At 35.7% G+C, this 23,525-nt stretch overlaps 1 protein-coding gene across 1 annotated transcript in view; it reads left to right on the top strand.

Annotated features, from left to right (window-relative positions):
• Positions 1-12,048, top strand: part of LOC150075450 (uncharacterized) — a 286,845-nt gene extending 274,797 nt beyond the window's left edge. The window contains exons 37-38 of the mRNA XM_090388490.1: positions 6,642-6,807; positions 11,652-12,048. Coding sequence (XP_090244616.1) covers positions 6,642-6,807; positions 11,652-12,044 — 559 coding nt within the window. The 3' untranslated portion in view covers positions 12,045-12,048. The remainder of the gene's footprint in view (positions 1-6,641; positions 6,808-11,651) is intronic.
• Positions 12,049-23,525: the final 11,477 nt, after the last annotated feature.

Here is a 23,525-nt window from a genome sequence, read left to right as displayed (position 1 = left end):
GACGATAAAGAGTGAGAGAGAGAGAGGGGTGGCAGTTGTTAAAGGAATGGGTTTTAATTTCAGGGAAGAAGATTATGAGAGCTTAAGGTACTATATTGCCTTTTATCAACTGGAAAAATAACACATAGAGCACAAATACATTAGAATTATAGTACCTCAAAGCTTTAGTCACAGAACATATCTTCAAAGCTATGAATATACTATGAATAGCTATTAATGCGTACAAGGACTAGTAAGAAAGTAATGCTTCCTAATTTTTTGCTTTCAAATGTGGTGCCATAGATAATTTCATGTGCCATTGAGAGGTCCTAGAGGTCTCTAGTTTTTAACATACTGAGTGGTTCTGTGATCGGTCTCGTGGGTGCAGCACATGGATAGTTCAAAATGGTGGATGTTACAGATATACATATCAAACAAAGAGTGGTGATTGAATTTCTTACCAAGGAAGAAGTGATACCTATCGAAATCCATATGTGTCTCAAAAATGTTCATGATAGTAATACTGTAGATGTGAGTACAGTTAGACATTGGGTAAGACACTTTAAGAGTGGGGAAAGTGGCATTGTTGACAAGCTCCAAAGCGACTGGCCAGTAATGTCAGTGACAACAGACAACAAGAGCCGGATTGTTGTGCTGATCAAAGAGGACTGGTGCATCACAACGTGCAAATTGTGTGATGCAGTAAGTATAGGGAAACCTGCTGTTATAACCATCATAAAGGAACTAGACTACAACAAGGTTTGTGCCTGGTGGGTCCCAAAAATGACACATGAGCACAAATAAGCAAGAAAATCATCTGTACAGAACTTCTCCAGCATGATGAGAGTGAAGGAGAAGTTTTTCTTTCACACAGTCACAGGTGATGAAACCTGGGTCCACCATTATGACCCTGAAATGAAGAGACAGTCGATGTAGTGGCACCATCAAAATTCACTATGCAAAAAGAAGTTTAAAAGACAGCCTTCTGACAGTTGGTAAAGTTATGGTGATAGTGTTTTGGGACAAAGATGGGGTGGGTCTTGCTTGTGGACTTCTTGGAGTGTGGCACCACAATCAACTCAGATCAGTATGTGGAAACATTGAAAAAGTTGAAAGCCCGTATCCATAGAGTTCAACCGGACAAAAACCTTGACGTTCTTCTTCTCCGTGACAACACATGATCCCACACCAGCCTGTGCATGATGGAGGCCACTGCAAAGCTGGGATGCACTGTTCTTTCTCACTCCTCTCTGGCCTGTGCCTTCTGACTATCGCCTTTTCGGCTCACTGAAGGATGAACTCTGTGGAACCCATGGATGACGACCAGCTCAAGTACAGTGTTCATGAAGCCCTCTGGACTTTTATAGGATTGGAATACAGCATCTGACTCAGAGATGGTGGAAGTGCATAGAAAATGATGGTGACTTTGCGGAAAAATAACATTGTGTTTATTAATGATTGAGAATTAATTTATGTAAAAGGCATAGTTGTAGGAATTAAATTTTTTGAGAGAAAAAATAGGAGGCATTACTTTTGTACTGCACTTTGTATATACTGTTAAGAAAATATAGCATGAGGAGGATAACAAGATGGATGTATAATTAGTTAGCCAGTTTAATAGAAAAGAAAAAGATTGATTACAGAGTGAAAAAGATTACAGAACGATGAAAAGTACTGAAGCATATAATAGCTAAGAGCTGATCTGTAATAGTACCACAGAGAAGGTAGTTTGAAAAAGCTGATGTGAGAAATTACTGGTGTAAGGGAGCAAAGAATGGGGGACAGTGAGTTTTTCATGTGTGGGAATACAAAAAAGAAGAAAATGTATCGGATCAGATCCTTGCATAATGGATGTAGGAAAGTCTTAGAAAACCAACTGATGTTGTGGATGAATTGAACAGGTATTCTGCATTGATATTTTCAGATGAAAGACCCTTCATGGTGAGGAGAAACTGTGTAGGTGAAGCGGGAAAGCATGAAATTAGCAATGTTGAAATCACAGAAGACTGTTCATTAAAAAATTTTCAGGCCAGAAGGTGAGAAAGGCTTGTGGAATTGATGGCATATACTCTTTAATTTTTAGGGAAATAGCAAGAAAGTGCATTGAACCATCGAGATTAATTATGAGCACATCATTGGAGTGGAGAAGTAGCAGTGTATTGACAATACATAAAAATTCTGTGAGAAAAGTGGATAACTACTGATCTGTCAGTGTGACTTCAGTGGTAGGGAAAATCATGGAAGCAAAGATGAAGAATGCAGTACAGAATGATTTACACTGAAATGGAATTCTGATGGAAAGGCATCATGGTTCCGTAAAGAAAAAAATCATTTTGACAGAGTTACTCATGAGCTGGATGTAGGAAGTAATTTTAACATTGTTTATTTTGATTTTAGCAAAGCATTTGATTCAATCATGCACAAGAGGTTACTGTATAAGCTGGAACATGTTGGGATCACAGGGAGGATCCTTTGATGGATTGCAGGGTGGTTGCAGAGCAGAAGGCAGAGGGTTGTGATTAATGGTTACTCTTCAGATTGGGCTAATGTAAGAGGAGGGGGTAAGACCCCCGCAAATTAGTGCTATGACCATTTTTTTCATTTTCTTGAATGTCATTGATGAAGGAATACAAGATGTGATTTCAAAATTTGCAGATGATGTCAAGATTGGGGAGGGGGGGGGGAGAATACTTAATGAACTGCACCAAGGAGCACTTCTAGGATAATTTAAATAATCTTAGAATAATCTTAGAAAACTAACTTCTCAGACTTCAGGGATGGTCTTAGAAGTTGCAGCTAAATGTAAGGAGCATTTAGCTATTAAAACATAGAAACTAAAAAATAGTACATTCGGGAACAGTAGCCCAGAAATAGTTACCCAAATGGTGGGATTGAATTAAAAACCGTGGAAGAAAGGAATTGAGAGTTTCAATACAGATAGATATGAAGTTCTCCAAGCAGTATAAATAGGGGGCAAGAAAGATCCATGGTGTCCTAACAATGATTTATTGAATATTTGTTTATAGTCACAAAGGAGATTAGGCAGGCAAAGGCAGATTATGAGAAATCCTTGGCAAAGGATGCAAAGAAAAACAGAAAAGAGTTTTTTACCTATGTAAACTCTAGAAGGAAAGGGATGAATCAGATTGGTCCACTGGATATTGATGGTTCAACAGTTCAGGATCCTGCTCAGGTGGCTAACAAACTAAACAAGTATTTTGCATATACATTCACACATGAGGAGTTATTCAGGAAGGGGAATGCCAGAGATGAGGTAAACTCTGGCAGTGAGCTAGATGATTTTGTAATAACTGAGAGGAAAGTGGAGGAGAAATTGTTGAAAATAAACATAAAAAAGGCACCCGGCGTGGTGTAGATGGGATCTATCGAGTTATATTAAAGGAGGCAGCAGAGGAAGTAAGCGAACACTTAGCGATAATTATGAGAGCTTATTTGGACTCGGGGGAGGTACCCATGGACTGGAGATGTGCAAATGTGACCACAATTCACAAAGGAGGATCAAAGACTGACACAAGTAATTATAGACCTGTGAGTTTAACTTCTGTTCCAGGAAAATTAATGGAGGCACTGGTTAAAGAAGCACTGCAGGATCATCTAGACAAGACTTCAGTTATAGCTCAGACACAGCATGGTTTTGTTAAGGGGAAGTCTTGCCTGACCAATTTGACTGGATATTATGATGCAGTCACAAAAGAACTGGATGCAGGGAATAACTTTGATATTATATACTTGGATCTTAGAAAGGCTTTTGATACTGTTGCACATGGAAGACTGCTGCACAAATTGGAGCAGTGTGGCATTGGAGACAAATTGCTGCTATGGATAAAGGGATGGTTGAGGGGGAGAAGACAGAGAGTGGTAATCAATGGACACTGCTCATCGTGGACTAATGTTATTAGTGGAGTCCCTCGGGGTTCAGTGTTGGGTCCATTGTTGTTTTCTGTATTTATAAATGATATTGATGATGGTATATCAAGTTTAATGTCCAAGTTTGCAGATGATACAAAGGTTGGCAGGGTTGTTAAGGACACTACTGACAGTATGCTGCTGCAGCAGGATCTGGAAAGATTGAGCAGATGGGCTGAGAGGTGGCAAATGAAGTTTAACATTGACAAATGTAAAGTGCTACATATGGGGAAACAGCAATTCTAGAGCAACGTATCAACTCTGTGGTACTACACTGACAGTGGTAGAGAATGAAAAGGACCTGGGGGTAATTGTGCAGGCAGATATGAAGTTCTCTGAGCAGTGCAGATGGGCTGCAAGAGTAGCTCATGGTGTCTTGTCAATGATATACAGGAATTTTTCTAGCAGAGATAAGGAGGTGATTATTCCCTTGTATAAGGCAATGGTCAGGCCACACCTTGAGTACTGTATACAGGTCTGGAGGCCTCATTTCAAGAAGGATGTAGAACTGCTGGAATGAGTACAGAGACGGGCAACAAGATTAGTGAATGGAACAAAGGGTTGCTCTTACGAAGAAAGGCTTAAGTTTTGCAAATTACAGTGTCTGGAGACTAGACACCGGTGAGGTGATCTGATAGAGGTGTATAAAGTCTTGAATGGTTTGAGCATGCTCAATGCTGATGGAATTCTTCCTCTTGCTCAGAATAATCACCTGAGAGGGCATAAATTCAAATTGAGGAAAGACAGTTGTAGGATAGATGTGAAGAAATTTGCCTTTAGCCAGTAGGTAGTTGGTTGGTGAAACAGGCTTCCATCCCTTGTTGTGGAAGTTGATAGCCTAAATAAATTTAAGGCTCAGCTGGACTGGTATTTTGAACGAACAGAAGGGTGAAATGGGAGTGGTTTTTTTTTGGTTTTTTTTTGGCTGATGCTGCATAAGCTTGCATTCTTGCATCATATGCCTCTACTAATGCTAATAGAGATTTGGCAGGGAGGGATATGGAATCATAATCCTACTGTTTAAGGCAGTTGTTGTAAGATGCACTTGGAATCAAAAATGACAGTTTCTCATTCCAATAACTCACTCTCTTATAACTCTGGTCCACTCTGAAGAGTGATTATTTATAAAAGCGTTCTATTATAATTTATAACAGCCTCCAGCTTTCTATTCTTCAACTATGTCTGAATCCATCTGAGGATCTATCTCATAATCTCAATACAGTCGAACCTGTGCAACAGTTTATGTCATCATTGCTTATCAGTAATGATAAGTTATATTTATGTGATGTATATAAATTTCCATTTATATACATCACAGAATAAATATGTTATTCCAGTTTTTGTGGCTGTTACCTTAATTCTTGTTCATCAGTATATACATCAATCATCTCATTATTATTTGTAGCTCACATCTTGAAGTTTTTTCACCCTAAAAATATATTAAATTGGTATTATGCTGCCCAAATAAATGCATATCGATGTTCTGGCAAGTAAAAAATGAATAACTGCTCAGTCCATGCTTAGCAAAAGCTAATAATCTAAAAATTCATTAACCTCAGATGCCTCAAAGCATAGTGCTAGCAGGCCAGAGATATTGCACATTGTATTGGCCTGTGGGAAATGGGTCTGGACCTAGTTTAGATAAAGCAGTAGGTCTCCAAATTCAGGGCAGGCGGTAGGGATGCTCAAGTGAGGCACTTGCCACAGGTATCACCTAAAATAGGCACTGCTGGATGTGCTACTGCATGACCCATGGTGAGTATGTGCTTGGCACACCCAGGGTCCTGAGCAGGATATCATCATTCATCTCTTTCTTGGTGATTCCTTTCTACTTCTGCCTCTCTCTCTCTCTCTCTCTCTCTCTCTCTCTCTCTCTCTCTCTCTCTCTCTCTCTCTCTCTCTCTCTCTCTCAGGGTTACTCATTTTTTTTTTTTTTTGGCTGGTGCAGCATAAACCTTAGGCTTTCTTGCACCATATGGGTAATAATAATAAATAATATATATGCATGTTAAGATATATGAATTAGGCACCGTTACAAGGTTTTGCCTCAGGCACCACAAACACTAGTGCCAGCCCTGCCCAAATCAATACTACTAGTTAACTCCATATTACTGGAAAATATACTGCTTTCCAAGTGTGGGCTGTGCAAATATTGTTGCAGATCAAGCACCTCTGTAGATACCAGAAATGGTCTTTTTCAGCAGCACATGCTATCAGACTTGCTATGTGCGGATACATGATTTGCAAAGCACTTAGAACAAAAGCCTCCTTCTTTGGTCTGCCATTTCCCAAGAACTAACCTCCCTGTCACCGAGAATCTGTAATGCAAGGCCAAATGGATTGTACATGTGCATGCACATCTATGGTTCTGGAATGTTATATACTGTCTGTATGGCTCTGTAGCTAGATATATCTCTGCTATGTTTTGTATTCTTTTAGCATTTGTGTCATGCCAAGTTCAAGCCATTATTTAATTTAGGAGGCACAGCATCTTATTAGGTAGACTGCCTGTTTCATTAGCCATCGAGTGTAATTAATATTAATTGTACTTTGCATGAATTTGTATTATTGCATTAATTATTTCAATAGTTACTAGGAGGAAAATTTTTTTTTAATGTATAGTGAGAGATTATTCTATTTACTTTGCGCTTCATTTCTAATTTAGGTTTGTCTTTTATTTATATACATGTGTGTGTGCCTTTATATTAAAATGTATATATTGTCTTTTGTTGCAGTGATGTTTGGTTATCACATGATAACATTATGTCACTCCTAAGAACTCTCAAGTTTTCTGGAAATGGAGGGGATTCGCTGGATGCAGTTAAATATGCAGTTGAGATTCTTGGAAGAGATACAGTCAATTCTAAAATTTTTCTTATATTTGAAAATAGTGAGAGACAGGTAATGCACACATTTTATGTTTAAAATTACTAAAATTTTAATCAACAGTTTTGTTTTATAATCTCAGCCAATAAAATGACTATTATATATATAATATTGGTGTAAACACACCATAGACAACTCTCAAATAAAAAACTGGATTGTCATGTCTGCAATACCAGGGTACCTGCCCGGCCAACGAGCCTTGAAATGGTGTCTTCTGGGTGGTGGTGCCCACTGAGAATAAGTAACAATAGTCTTCTCTTTTAGTGAAGCGTTACTTATTCGAGGTAGTGCAATATGTGGCAACTCGTTGTGAAGGAAGAGCACAATATGAGATACAGATAAAATGATGCCCTTCACACTAACGTAGTTTTTTATTTAAGAGTTGTCTGTGGTGTGTTTACACCAATATTATATAGATTATTATACTGTTAAAGATACAATGCCTTGTTGCATTTAATTATTTTACTTATATGTATACAATCCTATAGATAAGCTTTAATCAGCACAATTGATATTGTAATGCATGTTTTTTTTAAATATATTTTGTTTCAGAATCTGTTAAATTAGTAGATTATTAGTGCTTAATAACTTTTAAAGTGAACATTTTTTGGATACACTGTTTACAAAAACCCTGTCCTTCACCATGGTCTGATAACATTGAACAAAAAATTTTGACTTTTTCTTGTTTTCTAATGAAATATAGTGATTCTCATAGAATTTTGAGTGCTAATTAATATAAAAATGTAATTTCATTAATGAAAATTTTGAAAATACTGAAAAATAATGCTAAAAGTTCAGGTAAGTACATTTTATTGTGTCTTACATCATATATAATATATACATGGCACTATCAGTTTAATAGGTATCTTTGTATATGATCTCAAATTAACCCCCAAAATAACTATTAAGGATTCCTTTTAACTTTACTTCTCCCTGTAAGGACACGTTATTCCCAGGGCCAGATTTAGACATGAGTGCTTAAGCCAAAACATGTGAAGTAGCCCCAGAATATGTAATTATCGAATTTTATTCTCATGAAAGAAAAAGGCAAAACCTAAAGCCATTGCTTGTTTGGCTTAAGTCTAAATGTAATCATGTCCATTTCTACATTGGAGAATGGACTTCCCTAATGGGGAGAAGTGACTGTGGTCAGCCTCATTTGAGATACCAAGTTTTAAGATGAGAAAAGAGTGAGTTACAATTGCTATGTGTGCAAATGCCACTGGGATGCACAGATTGTCCATGCTCATTATCGGTGTCGAAAAAACCGAGAGCATTTAAAAATCTTTCTAATTGTCCCATTTTGTATAAAAATCACAAAAATGATAGATGTTTCTGTTTTCCGAGATTGGTTTTTAATTTTTTTTAAATTTAATTTAATCGTAAGGTAAGATTAAATTTATTTAATCTTCCAGTAAGATTAAATTTATTTAATCATGCCAGAAGATTATATAAATTTTATTTAATCTCACCGGGAAAATTATCGAGAAAATTTTCCTGTTCGATTATCTGGAAAATTTGACTATCCGGAAGAGGTCTGACATCAGTTATTCCGGATAACTGACACTCTACTGTAATAACAAAGTCTGTTGAGTTTTGTTTTTACCATCATGATAGTCATGTAGCTTGATGTATATCAACTGTACATTAAAACAAGTACTGGTGTTGTCTATTATGTATAATTATACATCTCTTCTAAAGAGAGCATCAGTATTTTGGGGTAGTAGTTGCTGTTTATCCATAATCCATACAAAAATGGATGATGCTTCTTTCTTTTAGGATTATTGCTCATTCAGTCAACTTTATAACACAGCACTAAATGCTCTTGCTAATTACAGCTGTGTAAGCTGATCATAGAGTGCTTGCATGAACCAATGACAAGTTTGATGTTACTTTAGAGTAGGTGTGAGAGAGAGGCTTGGTGTGTGGTGGCTCTCCTTCTGCATGTGCTATAGTATATTTTTTACATCCCATGTTGGAAACAGCAAAGTGATGTGTTAATTTTTACTAATGGCATAAGAGGATGTACCCCCCACATAAAGGAACAAAATTTAAAAATCTAGGTATCCTCTTATGCCCTTAGGCCATTGTTAAAAATCTTTACCAATGGCCTAATTGAAAATCTGTGATAACAGGAAATCTCTTCCCAGAGCTGTTTTACGTGTGAAAATTGGGTGTACTTCATTTCTGCTGAGCTCTTCCACATGTGTTTTACAGAAAATTTTTACCAATGATGAATGAGGAAAACTAGCTTTTAACTTTCATTCCATTATGCAAAGTATCCCCTTTAGTGGGCCAGGAAAAATTTTTAAGCAATAAACAAGCACTAACATTCCAACCAGAGGTGATTTTCATCCAAAATGTCAATTGTTCTTTCCCATGGCTGTTTTGCAGCATTGTCATGGCAATGAAATTTGGCCAACAACCCAAGAGGATAAATCCAGCATTAAAAAAATAAATAAATAAATAAAATAACCGGAGTTTAAAGGAAAGTGAAAAGCAAACCAACAAAGGAAAACATAACAGAATTCATTGGGTAATCATGTTTCATATGATTCTTTCTTTGTTGTACCATCATTTTGCAAAATTAAGTGATTTTAATTACTAATTTTTCAGGTTAATGTTTTTAAAGTATCAATTAAAAGTAAAGAAACATAAAATAATGGAATTTGTATAATTACATTTTTTTTTTTTTTGAACACACTCACTGAATTTTAAATAAATTCACTAGCATGTAAAGAACAACAAAAACATAACTTGGAACTACAAAACCAATGAACCAGTAGGTGTAATAAAGTCACTGGGTGTAATTAATACTTGGCAGTAACTGAACTTGCTGTAGCATTTAGTTGCATTACATATTTGGATTTTAGCAAAAATGTATTTATTTTTCCTAAAATAATACGACTTTTAGGATAATAATAGCACCTTCGGGAATTCAAGGTGCCATTATTTTGATTTTTCCATTATCTAGAAAGTTTTATTTTTAATATATTTAATGCAGAAATAATGAGGCTAAATAAGAAATTGAGAGATTAAGAATGCAATTTTATTAACTGCACATAAAAAACATAAACATGTTGAAAATACATTGTTATATTCTGCCATTAACACACTCCTATTTACACCTCTTCTATTTCTTTATTATATCAAGTTTAATCTGTGCTGTAGCATAGTGGTATCGTCACTCTCTTCCCCACACCAGGTGGAAAAGGCCTGGGGTTTGGATCCCATCAATGACACGAGGAACTTTAATGGGCTTTTTTCGCTCCATGGCTGAGTTTAGTTGGTCTCAAGCAAAGATAGCAAGGTTTTTTCCCCAGAAATTAGGGCTTTTCGTTCATCAAAAACAGGCAAATCAACCAGAGAAAACACGCAATTTACAGACACAATACACATGGGTATATGAATTGACTTTCTAGGTGACTCTAATGTAATGTTTGAATTATATCAAGTTTGTCACTAAGCTTTAATATTCTTCTTCTTTTCTTCTCTGTGTAATGTTTATAACTTTAGGAGCCACAGTGAGGGGTTTTTAATTTAAAATAAATGTAAAACAGCAGTATAATCTGTGATATCAGTACAGAATTCACTTTCAAAATGGTGAACGTAAACAAATACAGTAATCACATGACTTGCCTTTTTTTTTTTTTTTTTTTTTTGGCACTGCAAGACATCTGCGCTGTATATAAACATCCTATCTCAATGTGCTGTTAGCTCGAATGTTCCGTTATTTGGGGTGCCATTATTTTGACAGTCTACTGTACATATATTTATGTGTTATTTTAGAAAAATAATGCATATATTTATTTAGTATATAGTTGCATGCAGGATTTTCCCTTTCAGGTTAGCTTCTGTTGTTAATTTTTTCTGTAAATAGTGACTTATATATGTGCCACAAAAAAAATAATACCACACAGCCACAGTAAAATTTCACAAACGAACAAAACATATTTTTTCAACTGCACTCAGTTACCATGCATCTTCTGTCTACCACTCTCGGGTTTTTTTAAAATGACATAAAGCTGGGTATTGCCTCACATAATGTAATTAGCTAGAGCAGTTTGCACTTAGTAATGAAAGTTAAAGAGAAAGCAGTAACACAAAAAAGAGAAATGTTATTTTGGATGGATTAGAAGTATTAAGCAAGAAATAATATCCCAAGACGTGGATTCTCCTCTCTCTCTCTGGTGGGTATGTACAATTATACATAGGCCTGATGCAGCCAAGTGATCAGGAGTGCAAGTGCAGTAGTGCAGGCTCTTTGAGTGGACCCAGAGTTCAAGCCTGTGGCTGCTAAATACGATTAACATTTGTATTGATTGATTTATTGTAAACTCCACTGACCTGGTGGTTGTGCCAGAGTATAAACAAGAAAATTTTTTAAACAACATAGCATTTATATTAATGTACAGCATGTATACAATGAACTATGAGAATAGTAATGGCAACAAAAACAAAGCTTAGCAATATTCTATTATATGTCAGAAATTTATTAAATTTCTCCAGAAAAATCGTTATCTTTCTCATATTGACTAAATTTACATGTTAACTATCTACTCATGTATGTCTACCACAATGAAACTAAAAGATCATTAATATTTTAAGTGAGAATTATGAAAAAAGAGTATCTGAAAAAAATTTATCTTGATTAATTAATACCAACATTGTTTTGCACTTGTACAGAACAAGTGCAGCACAGTGAATTTGTATTTCTTGTATGTGAACCTGTTTAAATCGAATGGACATATTTTGATACACTGAACTTTGAAATTAACCAAGTTTTACTGTATAACTATTTTTATTCTTTGTAAATAACGAGTTTTATTACTTATACGTATCTTAAATCTGTTTATTAGAAGTTCTACGACAGCCAGAAAATAAAAGATGTGCAGAATCAATTAGAAGCCAATGGAATCACCTTGTATACTTTTTCTTCTTACCCATCAATTAGCAAGGGAAAGAAAGTATTTGGTGTAAGAGCAGATGGATATTTATTCCCTCATAAAGGAGAAGATACTTATTTAACTTTTCCAAAAGGAGGCTTGGCAAAGATTACCTCAGCAACAAAAGGTTCCCTGTTTCTACTAAATTTTGTTCAAGCTAATGATCCACCCCCATATTTTAGTACAGTAGTTGAAGAAATCTTAGCAAAAATTCGTAAAGAAACCCAGTCCTGTCGAAAGTGTGAACCAGATATTGGAAGATGGTGGACCATGCAAAACAGGTGTGCTATTGTTCAGTGCAGATGAAAAATGTAACAAATTTCTAAAAATGATTGTGTTCATATATAACACTGTTTTTATAGTACAAAAAAGTTGTTTTTTGGAGAAATAAACCATTTTTTAATAATATGTTTTTACTTCATAAAATCATACATGAAGTTTTCAGATGTATACACACACACACGTGCATGTGTACATGCTTAGGCTGGAAATAACTTTTTTTTTTTTTTTTTACATTAGAATCTTCCTGAGATCTTTATAGATTGGTAATTCTTAACTCTTTTTGTATACTGCCCCTTTTCCTGCAGAATATTTTCCATCACTCCCTTTTGCAAATATGAATAAAAATAAATTATAATATACATAAGATAATCCCACTCTTGATAATTCTACTATGAATCTATAATTTTGCTATCAATTTTAGTTAGCCTCTTACATCATTAGATGATGACAACTGGCATAAACAGACCTGTAATGCAACTGCATAATCTAATCAATCTCCCACTAAATTAGACAAATATCTTAAGAGTACAGTCACCTAAATTAAAGTGTATGTCTGTATATATGAGGTGTGGCAATAAAGTTCTCAGACTTGTGCTGTTGCAGTCATATTCAATGAGTTTGAAAATAAACAAGTGGTATGTTATAGTTCAAACTTCCTCCAAGAGATGGTGGTACAGAGATTGTCCAGTAGGCTGACAGATTGTAAGTAACAACCAATTTTATTAGTAGTGTTAACATTCCATGTCACAATTTTGCAATGGAGCAATGAACAGATATCAAAGTTTGCTTTAAATTGGGAAAAGTTGTGACAGAAATGTAAAAAATATTAAAAACTGTTCGTAGTGATGAAACATTAAGTTGTACTAGTGTGTTTGAATGATATAAACGGTTCAAAGACAGACTGACTTCTTGGGTCACAATGACCCAAGAAGTGGGCATCTGTCAACCTCTCGAAATGAGGACAGCATTTCAAAAGTTCAGGAAATTGTGGCAAGAGATTATGGTTTGACCCTCAGAATAATGACTGATGAGTTGGTTATAAATAAGGAGATGTGTCATCATGTGAAAATTTCATCCAGACTTGTCAAGACAATCCTAATTTCCTTGACTGTATTGTTAAGGAGATGAGCATTGGGTGTTTCAGTGCAATCCAGAGATGAAGCATCAGCATGCAGTGGACTTCAAAATCATCACTAAGACCCAAAAAGTTTTGTTTACAGAAGTCCAGGATCAAGACAATGCTGATCATGTTTTTCGATAAACAGGGTGTGATTCACAAGGAATTTTTAGATGAAGGGGAGAGAGTCAGTGTTGTATTCTACATACAGGTGTTTCAAAGACCACAATTTTGAGAGAAAATCAGCTGGTGATTATTGCACAACAATGCCCCTGCCCATTTCACACTTGTGAAGGCATTTCTGATGAAACATGGCATTGTACTGGTCAATAGTTTGATTCATTAGTTTGATTATAAGAAAAATGTAACTGCCAAACTGAACATCATCTCTTTGGATGCTTTCACTGACTCTTTTCAGATACTTTTAGAATGGTGTAACGAGTGCATTCAATCAGGTGGCGATTCTTTTGAATAAAAATAAAACCATTTTTGAGCTCCTTCACTTTGTGTTCTTGTTATTGCACCAGTCCAGAAACTTTATTGCCACACCTTGCATATATTTTGCAAATGACTATGGGAGAGAGTGGCTCCATTGGAGAAGAACCAGATTAGGAAGTCTCGACAAGGAATATCAGAGTAAATGTATGCACAAATATCAGCTTTAAAGTTGAAAGAATCATAGAATGAGTGAGTGATTAGGGCAAATGAGATAAGTGGGTTTGGCAAATTGTAGATGGAAACAGACATCACTGAAACTGTGTGTGTGTGAAATTAATTAGGAAATTTAGATCTTTACTCTGATAAATTTGTTTCATTAATATGATTATTCATGATGCATTGATGCAGATAAGGTAAAAGTTCTGAGGGGATATGTATGAACTGAACTGATTAAATTTTTATATCTGGCACACTCTGAGCACAAATATAGCCAGCTCTTTAACTGCATATTTACACATACACTACTCTGACTCCTTCCAGCTACAGAATAAGGAAGCAAGATTATACATTAACTTAACTGCATTCCTCCTAGAGCATTAGTAACAGGTTCAGTCCAGTAAATTATTTAAAAGCCAGCCTGCAAAAAATATATAAAAAGATACTGGATCTTGCCAAATCACATCATAATTTCAAAAGATATGATCCATACTGACTGAAATAAGAGATTAAATATTAATATAATTTAAATCTTTTTAGATAGCTAATTTATGAGGGTTTTTCAAAAGTAGTGGCACATAATCGCATGGTATAAACTAAGCATATAATAGGAGACAGAATAGTTGTACAACAGCAATTTTGTAATTTTATATGTATGTAAATACTGAATGCAGATCAGTTAGGGTGCTATGAGATTTTGAACTATAATATGATTTAGTACAAAGGGTACTAGGAAAGTTTTGCAATATGACGCAACAATGAATCACAGGAAGCTGCTTGTTGCTGCATGTTGACACATGTTCATACGTGCATAGTAGCCGCCGCGCCAAGTCGATGGGCTCAGTTATTCATTAGTAGTGAGAGTGTAAAGTGCTTGCGATGGCATCGTGGTCACGAAATGAGATAAGGACAGTTTTGCGGTATAATTTCGTGCGTGGTTTAACCATAGACCAGTGCTTAGAAGAAATGACTCTTGCACTAGATGATGATTGCCCACATCGTACAACGATATTCAGGTGGTATAGAGAATTCCAAAGGGGAAATTTCACTCTGGAGGATTCTGAGAGGCCGGGAAGGCCACGAATGTCAGTTACGGAGGAAAACGTTACTGCTGTGAGGAAAATGCTTGACGAAAACAGGCGGGTGACCTACCAACAGATAGAGGATACTTTGGGCCTAAATGCACCAGCAATTCGTTCGATTCTGCAAGATCATTTGCACGTGAAGAAACTTTGTTCTCTCTGGGTGCCGCATCAACTGACTGAAGAGCAGATGACACGACGTGTGACTTGGTGCCGGGAGATATTAAAAAAGTTTGATAAGGGACAATCTCGGTATGTGAACAACATCGTGACAGGTGACAAGACTTGGCTGTACTATTACGATCTGCCGACCAAGGCTCAAAACAAAGTTTGGGTCTTTGATGATGACGACACACCCGTAATTGTCAGAAAATCTCGATCTGTAAAGAAGAAAATGATAACTGTATTTTTCAAATCGAGTGGAATTGTGGAACGTGTCGTTTTGGACACGCAGAAGACAGTCACAGCTAAGTGGTATACTGAACAATGCCTGCCTAAAGTCATTGGATCTATGAAGAACCTGCGGCCAAAGTAAAGAATGGACACCTGGTACCTCCATCACGAAAATGCTCCAGCTCACCGCGCCAAAGCCTGCACCGAATATTTGACCACGACAGGACTGAAACTTCTCGAGCACCCTCCCTACAGTCCAGACCTTGCTCCCTGCGACTTTGCACTGTTCCCGCATGTGAAAATGAAGCTAAAAGGGAGGCGGTTTTCCAGTGATGAGGACCTTCTACGGGCTTGGGACAACGAGCGTGCTTTACTCCCTAGTGAAACTCGGCAGAACTGGTTTAAAGATTGGTTTCGGAGGATGGAGAGGTGTATTGAATGTAGAGGAAATTACTTTGAAAAAATTAAATAAACAAAGCTGTATTGCAAAACTTTCCTAGTACCCTTTGTATTAGCAATGACCACATGGTACAAGGAAGCCTATGGCTTATGCTGCACCATCTAAAAAAAACAAAACAAAAAAGCAAATAAATAATTAATAAAAGAAAACGAAATCAACGACATATGCATTTCCCTCCTCCCATAGGTCCAGCTGATCTTTGAATATCCCCAAACTGTCAGCCTCTACCACCTGTGTAGGTAACTTATTCCAGTATGATTACACTATTTACACTAAGATTAATGTAAAGTACATTATGTAGGAAAATTCATCTTCTAACGTCATGCAAGATAACATAAAATGGTTGCTGCTAATGTTTTTGTTGTAATATCCATAATAGTCTGTGTTTTGAGAAACCATACAAGGTAGCAGTGAATTATTTTCTCTGTGGCCTAGTGTTTAGCCAGTAAAAGATGACAGTTGTGCAGATATGTCTGATACTTTCCCAGTTGGGGAAAGACCAGTATAATGAAGCTAAGCAGAGGGAGTAGATATTGACAGTGTGAAATTTTCTGCTGCTGTTAATATCTGTTTAGCTATGTATATAATAAATTCTATTTCTTGATTTTTAGTAATTTTTTGAAATGGAATTTTCCTAAAGCTGGTTGAACTGGCTTTTAGGAAAATTCCATTTATTCCTTTGTTCTACTTATATGAAATTTCCTGTTTAAAGTTTACAAAAAATTAGATAGTGACTGCTGTTTAATGAGTTAAAAAAAAGAGACTACAGTTATAAAAAGACCCATCAACGATTCCACTCAAAACTGGAGGCAACTCAGAAGTTGATAACAGCTGAATCAGTTAAGAAAAAGGTGTGATAAAAAATTTTAAAAATCAGTCTGACATGTTCCACTGACTGGGGAAAGGGATCTTAACAGAGAAACAGTGAGTGTTAAATGGAACAATTTAAAAAATTTACACAGATGAAGAGAGAGAGATTATTTACCTACACAGATGAAGATTTGACATAACAAGCAATACTGTGCAACGTTATCTGGAAGAGTACCTGAAGATATCAAAATCAGCCAGTAATCGCAATATAGTTTAGAAGGGCTTTATGCTGAAGTCTCAGTCTTTGTTCAGTGTGATACTATAAGCACCAAGACATCTGGATATGATGAAAATTTTTGTTTTTTTATGATCTAATATTCATGTAGGGTCTGCCTCAGTGCTTACAGGTGTCTGAGACCATATTGATACATCCCTAGTGAAATTAAAAAAATGAAAATCACCAGAAAGGTTGTAAAAAGTACAGATTGAATGCTTATGACCATTCATGGCTGAACTAGAACAAAATGTATCCAGGAATTATGTGATTAGTAAATGAAAGAGCATCATGTTCTACATTTTTTAATCAATTTACAAACTAATGAGAGGAATTACCTCGATATGGGCATGCAGAATGCTTCTTTCCTAGCACTCTTCTTGAATAAAAGAATTTAAAGTAGGTAAATGAATTCTCTACACTTGGAGAGAAAACATTAGCAATCAAACGTACCTGGAATTTGAGGTTCAAGAGCTCTAAGCCCAACACCAAAATACATTGGACCACCAACAAATATCAATAAGTGAAAGAAGATATTGTGTCAGTAATTAAAACAAACACAAATCTATTCAAAAAATTTGTTTTAATTATAGACACAATGTCTTCTTTTGTTGGTGGTACAATGTAATTTGTTGTCGGGTTTACAGCTTTTGAACCTCAAATTCCAGATACATTTGATTGCTAATGTTTTCTCTCCGAGTGTAGAGAATTCATTTAATTATTTTAAATTCTTTTATTCAAGAAGAGTGTTAGGAAAGAAGCGTTTTGCATGCCTATATCGAGGTAATTCCTCTCATTAGTTTGTAAACAGGAATTCTGTAATATAAATGAATTACAGCGGTGGTTTTAGAAGTGAAGCATACCTTTTGTGTAGAATAAGAAAATATGATAAGAATGTATTTTATAAATATTTTGTTTTTTTAAAGCATACATGAAATGTAGAACTAATATACCTTTCAAATAAACAAAAAATAACCTCTTTCATGCTATATTAGAACTGAGACCAATGATGACTGAAAACTATATTTTAAGGAATGTAAAATGTGGTTCTCAACCATCACCTATATTAGAACAAAATTTATCACCAACTTAAAACTATCAACTGATGAGATAAGCAAATATTTGCTATCTAAAAAAATTAATTTTAACCATCATAATTAACAATTTTTCAAATATTAAAAGTGTTACAAAATATTTGAATTTAAGTAAAATTGATACAGAGCTTATATACAATATAGTATGCTAGAACAAATGTAATTGGTTCTAGAACCTCATTCATTATAACATCTGTTCGTTCTAGCATACATTGAAATATGTGTATTTCAGGCTAATCCATTCCAGGCCCACAGTCTAGAGCAAAGTTACCATCCAATACAATGATTTAAACAGGGAAAATATAATACAAAATGAAAAATATAAGTGTAAAAATAATATAAAATTAATTTATTTAACTTTTATACACTCTACATAAAATTTGAAAAGCATAAACAATATTCCCCCAGTGAAAATATAAACAAACTTTCCCTAATAAAAATCAAAAATATCACAGAGGTGAAAGGAGAGGAGTCATCATTTCTACTCATCTTGAGTGACTGTCCTGTGGGGGGTTCATCAGTTGGAAGCTGTTTGTCCACCTTTTTGAAGAATGAATCCAGGTTTGACTGCTTTGTCCTGGATTTTTGGACCCTCCAAAAGTGGGCCATCAAGGTGTCATTAAAATGATTAAGGCCCATTTCCATAGCAGCAATATCTGGGTGATAATCTTTTATAAGTTTGGATAGTTTATTCCAGCAAGAGAACACCTCTTTAAAGTCCTCTCCTCAGCTGGAATTCTGTGACTTTTTTCCTTGTCCTCATCCTTCTTGTCCCCGAAAGCTTTCCTCTTCTTCAATGCCTCTTCATTGCGAAGCTCTGCTAGCTCCTCAAATGATATCTCCTTCCTGTGGTCCTCCATCAATTACTTTACATCCTCCTCATTGATCTCCAGGCCCATGGAACTGCCCAGACACAATTTCCTACACAACAGGCTCTTCCTCCAACTGTTGAATGCCTTCGAAGTCCCTTGGAGCTACAGCGTCAGGCCACAATGGCCTCCAAGCCAAATTCAAGCATCTAACAGAAACCTCCTTCCAAGCAACCGCAATTAGGAAAACAGCATCTGCTATATTGAAGTGACCCTTCCAAAAGTCCTTCAGAGTCACATTACTGGAAGAAGTGGCCTCAAAACATTTCCTGAACAGTGCCTTAGTGTAGAGTTTTTAAAATTTGTGATCATCTGCTGGTCCGTAGGCTGGAGGCGTCGTATTAGGTGGCAAGAAGTGAACCTTGATAAAACTGAACTCATCTGGTAATTCTTTCATCAAATTAGGAGGGTGGGCTGGAGCATTGTCCATGACCAAAAGAACCTTCAATGGAAGATCCTTCTCCCTAAAGTAGTCATGGACAGTGGGGCCAAACACCTCAGTCACCCAGTCTGAGAAAAGACTCCTGGTCACCCAAGCCTTGTGGTTGGAACACCAAAAACTCCAAGACGGTTTTTCCTGATGTTTTTAAAAGCTCTGGGGTTCTCCAAATGGTACATGAGCAGTGGTTTGACCTTGCAGTCACCCAAAACATTGGCACAAAAGAGCAATGTAAGTCGGTCTTTCATTGGCTTATAGCCAGGCAAGATGGTCTTCTCCTTCGTGTTATATGTTTTGCATGGAATTTTCTTCCAGAAAAGGCCAGTTTCGTCACAGTTAAAAGAAAACCTGCTGCAAAAGAAAGCCTCCATCCTCAATATTTTCTTAAATTTCTCACGATGCTGCTCAGCAGCGTCCCTATCTGCACTGGCAGCCTCACCATGCCGTGTAATCCAGTCCTTTTCCTAAATCCGGTAAATCACTCCTTGGTGCCAAAAAAACTCCTTCACAGAACTAGTACTTGTACTAGAAGCCCTAACACCAAGTTCCTCAAACAATTGTTTGGCCTTTTCACAAATAATCGCCTCACTGACACTATCACCTGCCATTTGTTTTTCATTAATTCACACTAATAGAAGAGTTTCCATCTCTTTCCTGATATTACAATGTGAACTGCTTAACCTAGAGATTTCTCTTCAATACTGAAATCCATCTTCTGTGCAGGTATCGTAAGCTTTCAATTAAACTATAACTATCTTACACTGCATCATATTGGCACACAATTCATTGTTCAAATGTCAACATCTCATAAAGTATAAATTTTATTTTTGGATATTTAATGCAATTAAAATTAAATATACACAATTACAGCTTCAAAACTATAAAATAGTTAATTTATTTGGCTTTTTAACAAAAGATATCTTTTGTTAAAAAGATAACTTTTGTTAAAAATATAACAAACAAGTTGCCATGGTATTGACTACCTCGAATAAGTTATGTGGAATTATCTTGAATAAGTATACTTCATAACTGCATTGTCACTATTACAATACTAGGATACCTACCCACCCACCGAGGAGAAGCCAACAAGCCTTGAAATGGTACTGCTTGGGTGGTGGTATCCACCGAGAATAAGTAACATTAGTCTTCTTCATTGGTGAAGCGTTACTTATTTGAGGTAATTCAATACCATGGCAACTCATTGTGAAGGTATTCACAATATGAGATATAATTAAAATGATGTCTATTTAACTACTTTGGCAGTTCACTACAAACAAAACATGGTGTATGGTACTAACTTTTCCATTAGTGAATCTTATGCATAGCCTCATGCTTTATTAAAAATAAAAATCACTTTAGTCATAAGAAATATGCACATTACATAATATACATGTATGCATATGAACACATAAATAATTAAATCATTACATTAACCATAACCACATAAATTAGCAATGAGATATTATTTAATACTTCTAGTCTTGGCGCATTATGGCCACAGCTGCCAATGCGCCATAAAAAACCAAACCAATCAATCAATCAATCATTTAATACTACATATAAGCTTCAGGAAATGACTTATGTCAGGCCAATGTTAAGAATCGGGCAACCAAGAAAATCTTGAGTTCTTTTCCACTAATTATTAATCATTTGCTAATCTTGTTTATGAATAGCAAGACAGTTTCAAGCTCTTATAGCAAACTTACCCCATGCCATAAATGTAATTACATGTCTAACTTATTTTAGATTACTGTGTTTACTTTATGGAGCAATGTAAGAATTTTTATGGCTTTGAGCGAAACCTCCACCCTGCTATCCCATGACATCTCTGCTATTCTAGAAAAATCACTGCCCAGATTTGAATATAATGTATAAACTTATGAATAAATAAATGAAAACTACATACTGCCACCATCCTGTGGATGCCAGATTGTTGGACTTGTAGGTATAATGTTGCATGCTCAGATACTGAATTATTAAATTTTTTGGAAAACCAGATGCCATATTATATGGACTTCAACTGTGTTATTAAAATTACACAGAACTTCAGTTTTAATTTTCATGTTATAATCTTCTTTTTCTAGCACATGTTCAGCAGACGTGTATTAATTATACATATCATATAACAGAAAAATTGCAACAATGTTGAACCACTGACACTAAAGAGACAATCAGTTACAGAGATGTCCAGTACTTAATGAGGGATCGCTGGTGGTCTGAATTTCAGTTAGGACTGTAGTTACATTATTGTAATGGCAAGCAAAGATTATCTTTAAAGTTGCTTTTTACTTTGAAACAAATTTTTTTAAAGATTTTCTGCCAATGCATAGTGCATGTGATTCATTAAAAGGATATATTTGTGTCCGTCATTCCAGGAACATAATCCTAAAATAGGAAGGGTAGGGTATACAGTGCTTATAAAGATTTTAAAATAAAAACTTTGAAAAGTTCAAATTTACATAAAGGTAAAACAGAACAAGATTAATGGATTTTATATTTATTTTTAAACTCCTCCAAGATAAACATTATATTTATATACAAGGCAGTGTTTATAATATACCTGAATATATCACAAGAGTTTGAAACATCTGTACATTGGTCTAGTCAGTTTCTGTTGCAGTTATTGCTGACACTTGACTCTGAATGTCAGGTGACATGGGAGATTGAGTACTTCTGCCACTTTCGCTTCCAATCAACAGTGCTTGAAGTCTGCGAATTTGTTGTTGCTGCAGGTCAATGAGCCTTTCTCTTTTATCGATCTCTTCTTTTTGTTGCTCTTTCTTTTCATGTACTGCTGCAATTGCCAGTTCTAATTTAGCTCTTGTTTCACTGACATCATAACCAAATTCTTGACTTGTGAGGCCCAAGGATACTTCCATATCTCTCACTCTTTGCTTAGCACTTTTCAACTCTTGACGAAGCTCATTAATCACTTTGATGAGTTCTGAGTTCTCCTGCAAATAAAATGTGAATGATGAAGTTAATAAAAATATTTCATCATCTACAATACCATAGTATGCTACAAAATACAAAGTCTCTTTATACAGATAGCGTCTTAGTTATGTCAAACCAGCTTGATTCCACAGTTAAACCAAAACTGAATTGCCACCTGTGTTATTACTGGTAGTAGTTATTTTTGCACAGCATGATACTGATATGGTTCTTCCACAAAAAAAAAAACACAAGTCACTCTACCTTCTGACTTGTTCTGATGTTAAATGTATGTATATTTTTTGATGATTTTTAAGTGATTTTGATTAGTATTAGTATTAGTAATGGCCGCATGGTGCAAGAAAGCCTATAGCTTATGCTGCACCAGCCAAAAAAAAAAAAAAATCCGAACAAAACAATGATAAAAACAAAAAAAAAAAAAAATTAATTAAATAAATAAAAAAATAATAATAATTAATAAAAAAAAAAAGGAAATTAAACCTATCATTCTATGCGCTTCCCTTACCCGAAAGTACTATCCAGATGACCTTTGAATTTCCCCAAACTGTCGGCCTCTACCACCTATGAAGGTAACTTATTCCAGTAATTTATAACTCGCTGGCTAAAATAAAACTTCCTGCAGTCCAATCTAAACATTTCCCCCCGTAACTTGAATTTATGTTCCGTAGTTCTAGCATCATTTATAATCTTGAAAATTTCATCCTCATTCATTTTACTATGCCTCTCAGAGCCTTAAACACCTCAATCAAATCTCATCTAAGGTGTCTAGTTTCCAAACTCTGCAGCCCACATATTCGAAGTCTTTCTTCAAAAGGGCACCCTTTTGCCGATCTCACAAGGCGAGTTACCCGTCTTTGCACCCTTTCAAGAAGCTCGATGTCTTTCTTTAGGTGCAGTCTCCATACTTGAACACAGTATTCCAAGTGTGGTCTAACATAAGCCTTATATAATGGGATTATCACGTCCCTATCTCTACTTGCAAAAGTTCGATAGATCATCGATAGGACACCATGGGCCTTCCTTGCAACCTGTTTACAATGCTCAGAGAAGTTCATGTCTGACCGTATCGTACCACCCAAGTCCCTTTCCTCCAGTACTGGATTTAGTTGAACTCCACCAAGTGAATAAGTTATTTTGGGAATACTGTTTCCCAGGTGTAATACCTTACACTTTGTTGGATTAAAGCATAGCTGCCATTTTTCTGACCATTCCTGGAGTCTATCTAGGTCTCTCTGAAGAAGCTCAGCTTGACAGTGATCATTAACTACTCTACCAATTTTAAGATCATCTGCAAATTTAGACATCAAGCCCTCTATCCCTTCATCGATGTCGTTTATGAAAATTAAAAACAACAGTGGTCC

Source organism: Mastigoproctus giganteus, chromosome 14, assembly GCF_048544385.1.
Source record: "Mastigoproctus giganteus isolate SK-2022 chromosome 14, ASM4854438v1, whole genome shotgun sequence".
NCBI classification, from domain to species: Eukaryota; Metazoa; Arthropoda; class Arachnida; order Uropygi; family Thelyphonidae; genus Mastigoproctus; species Mastigoproctus giganteus.
This window is presented reverse-complemented; position numbering and strand designations above follow the sequence as displayed.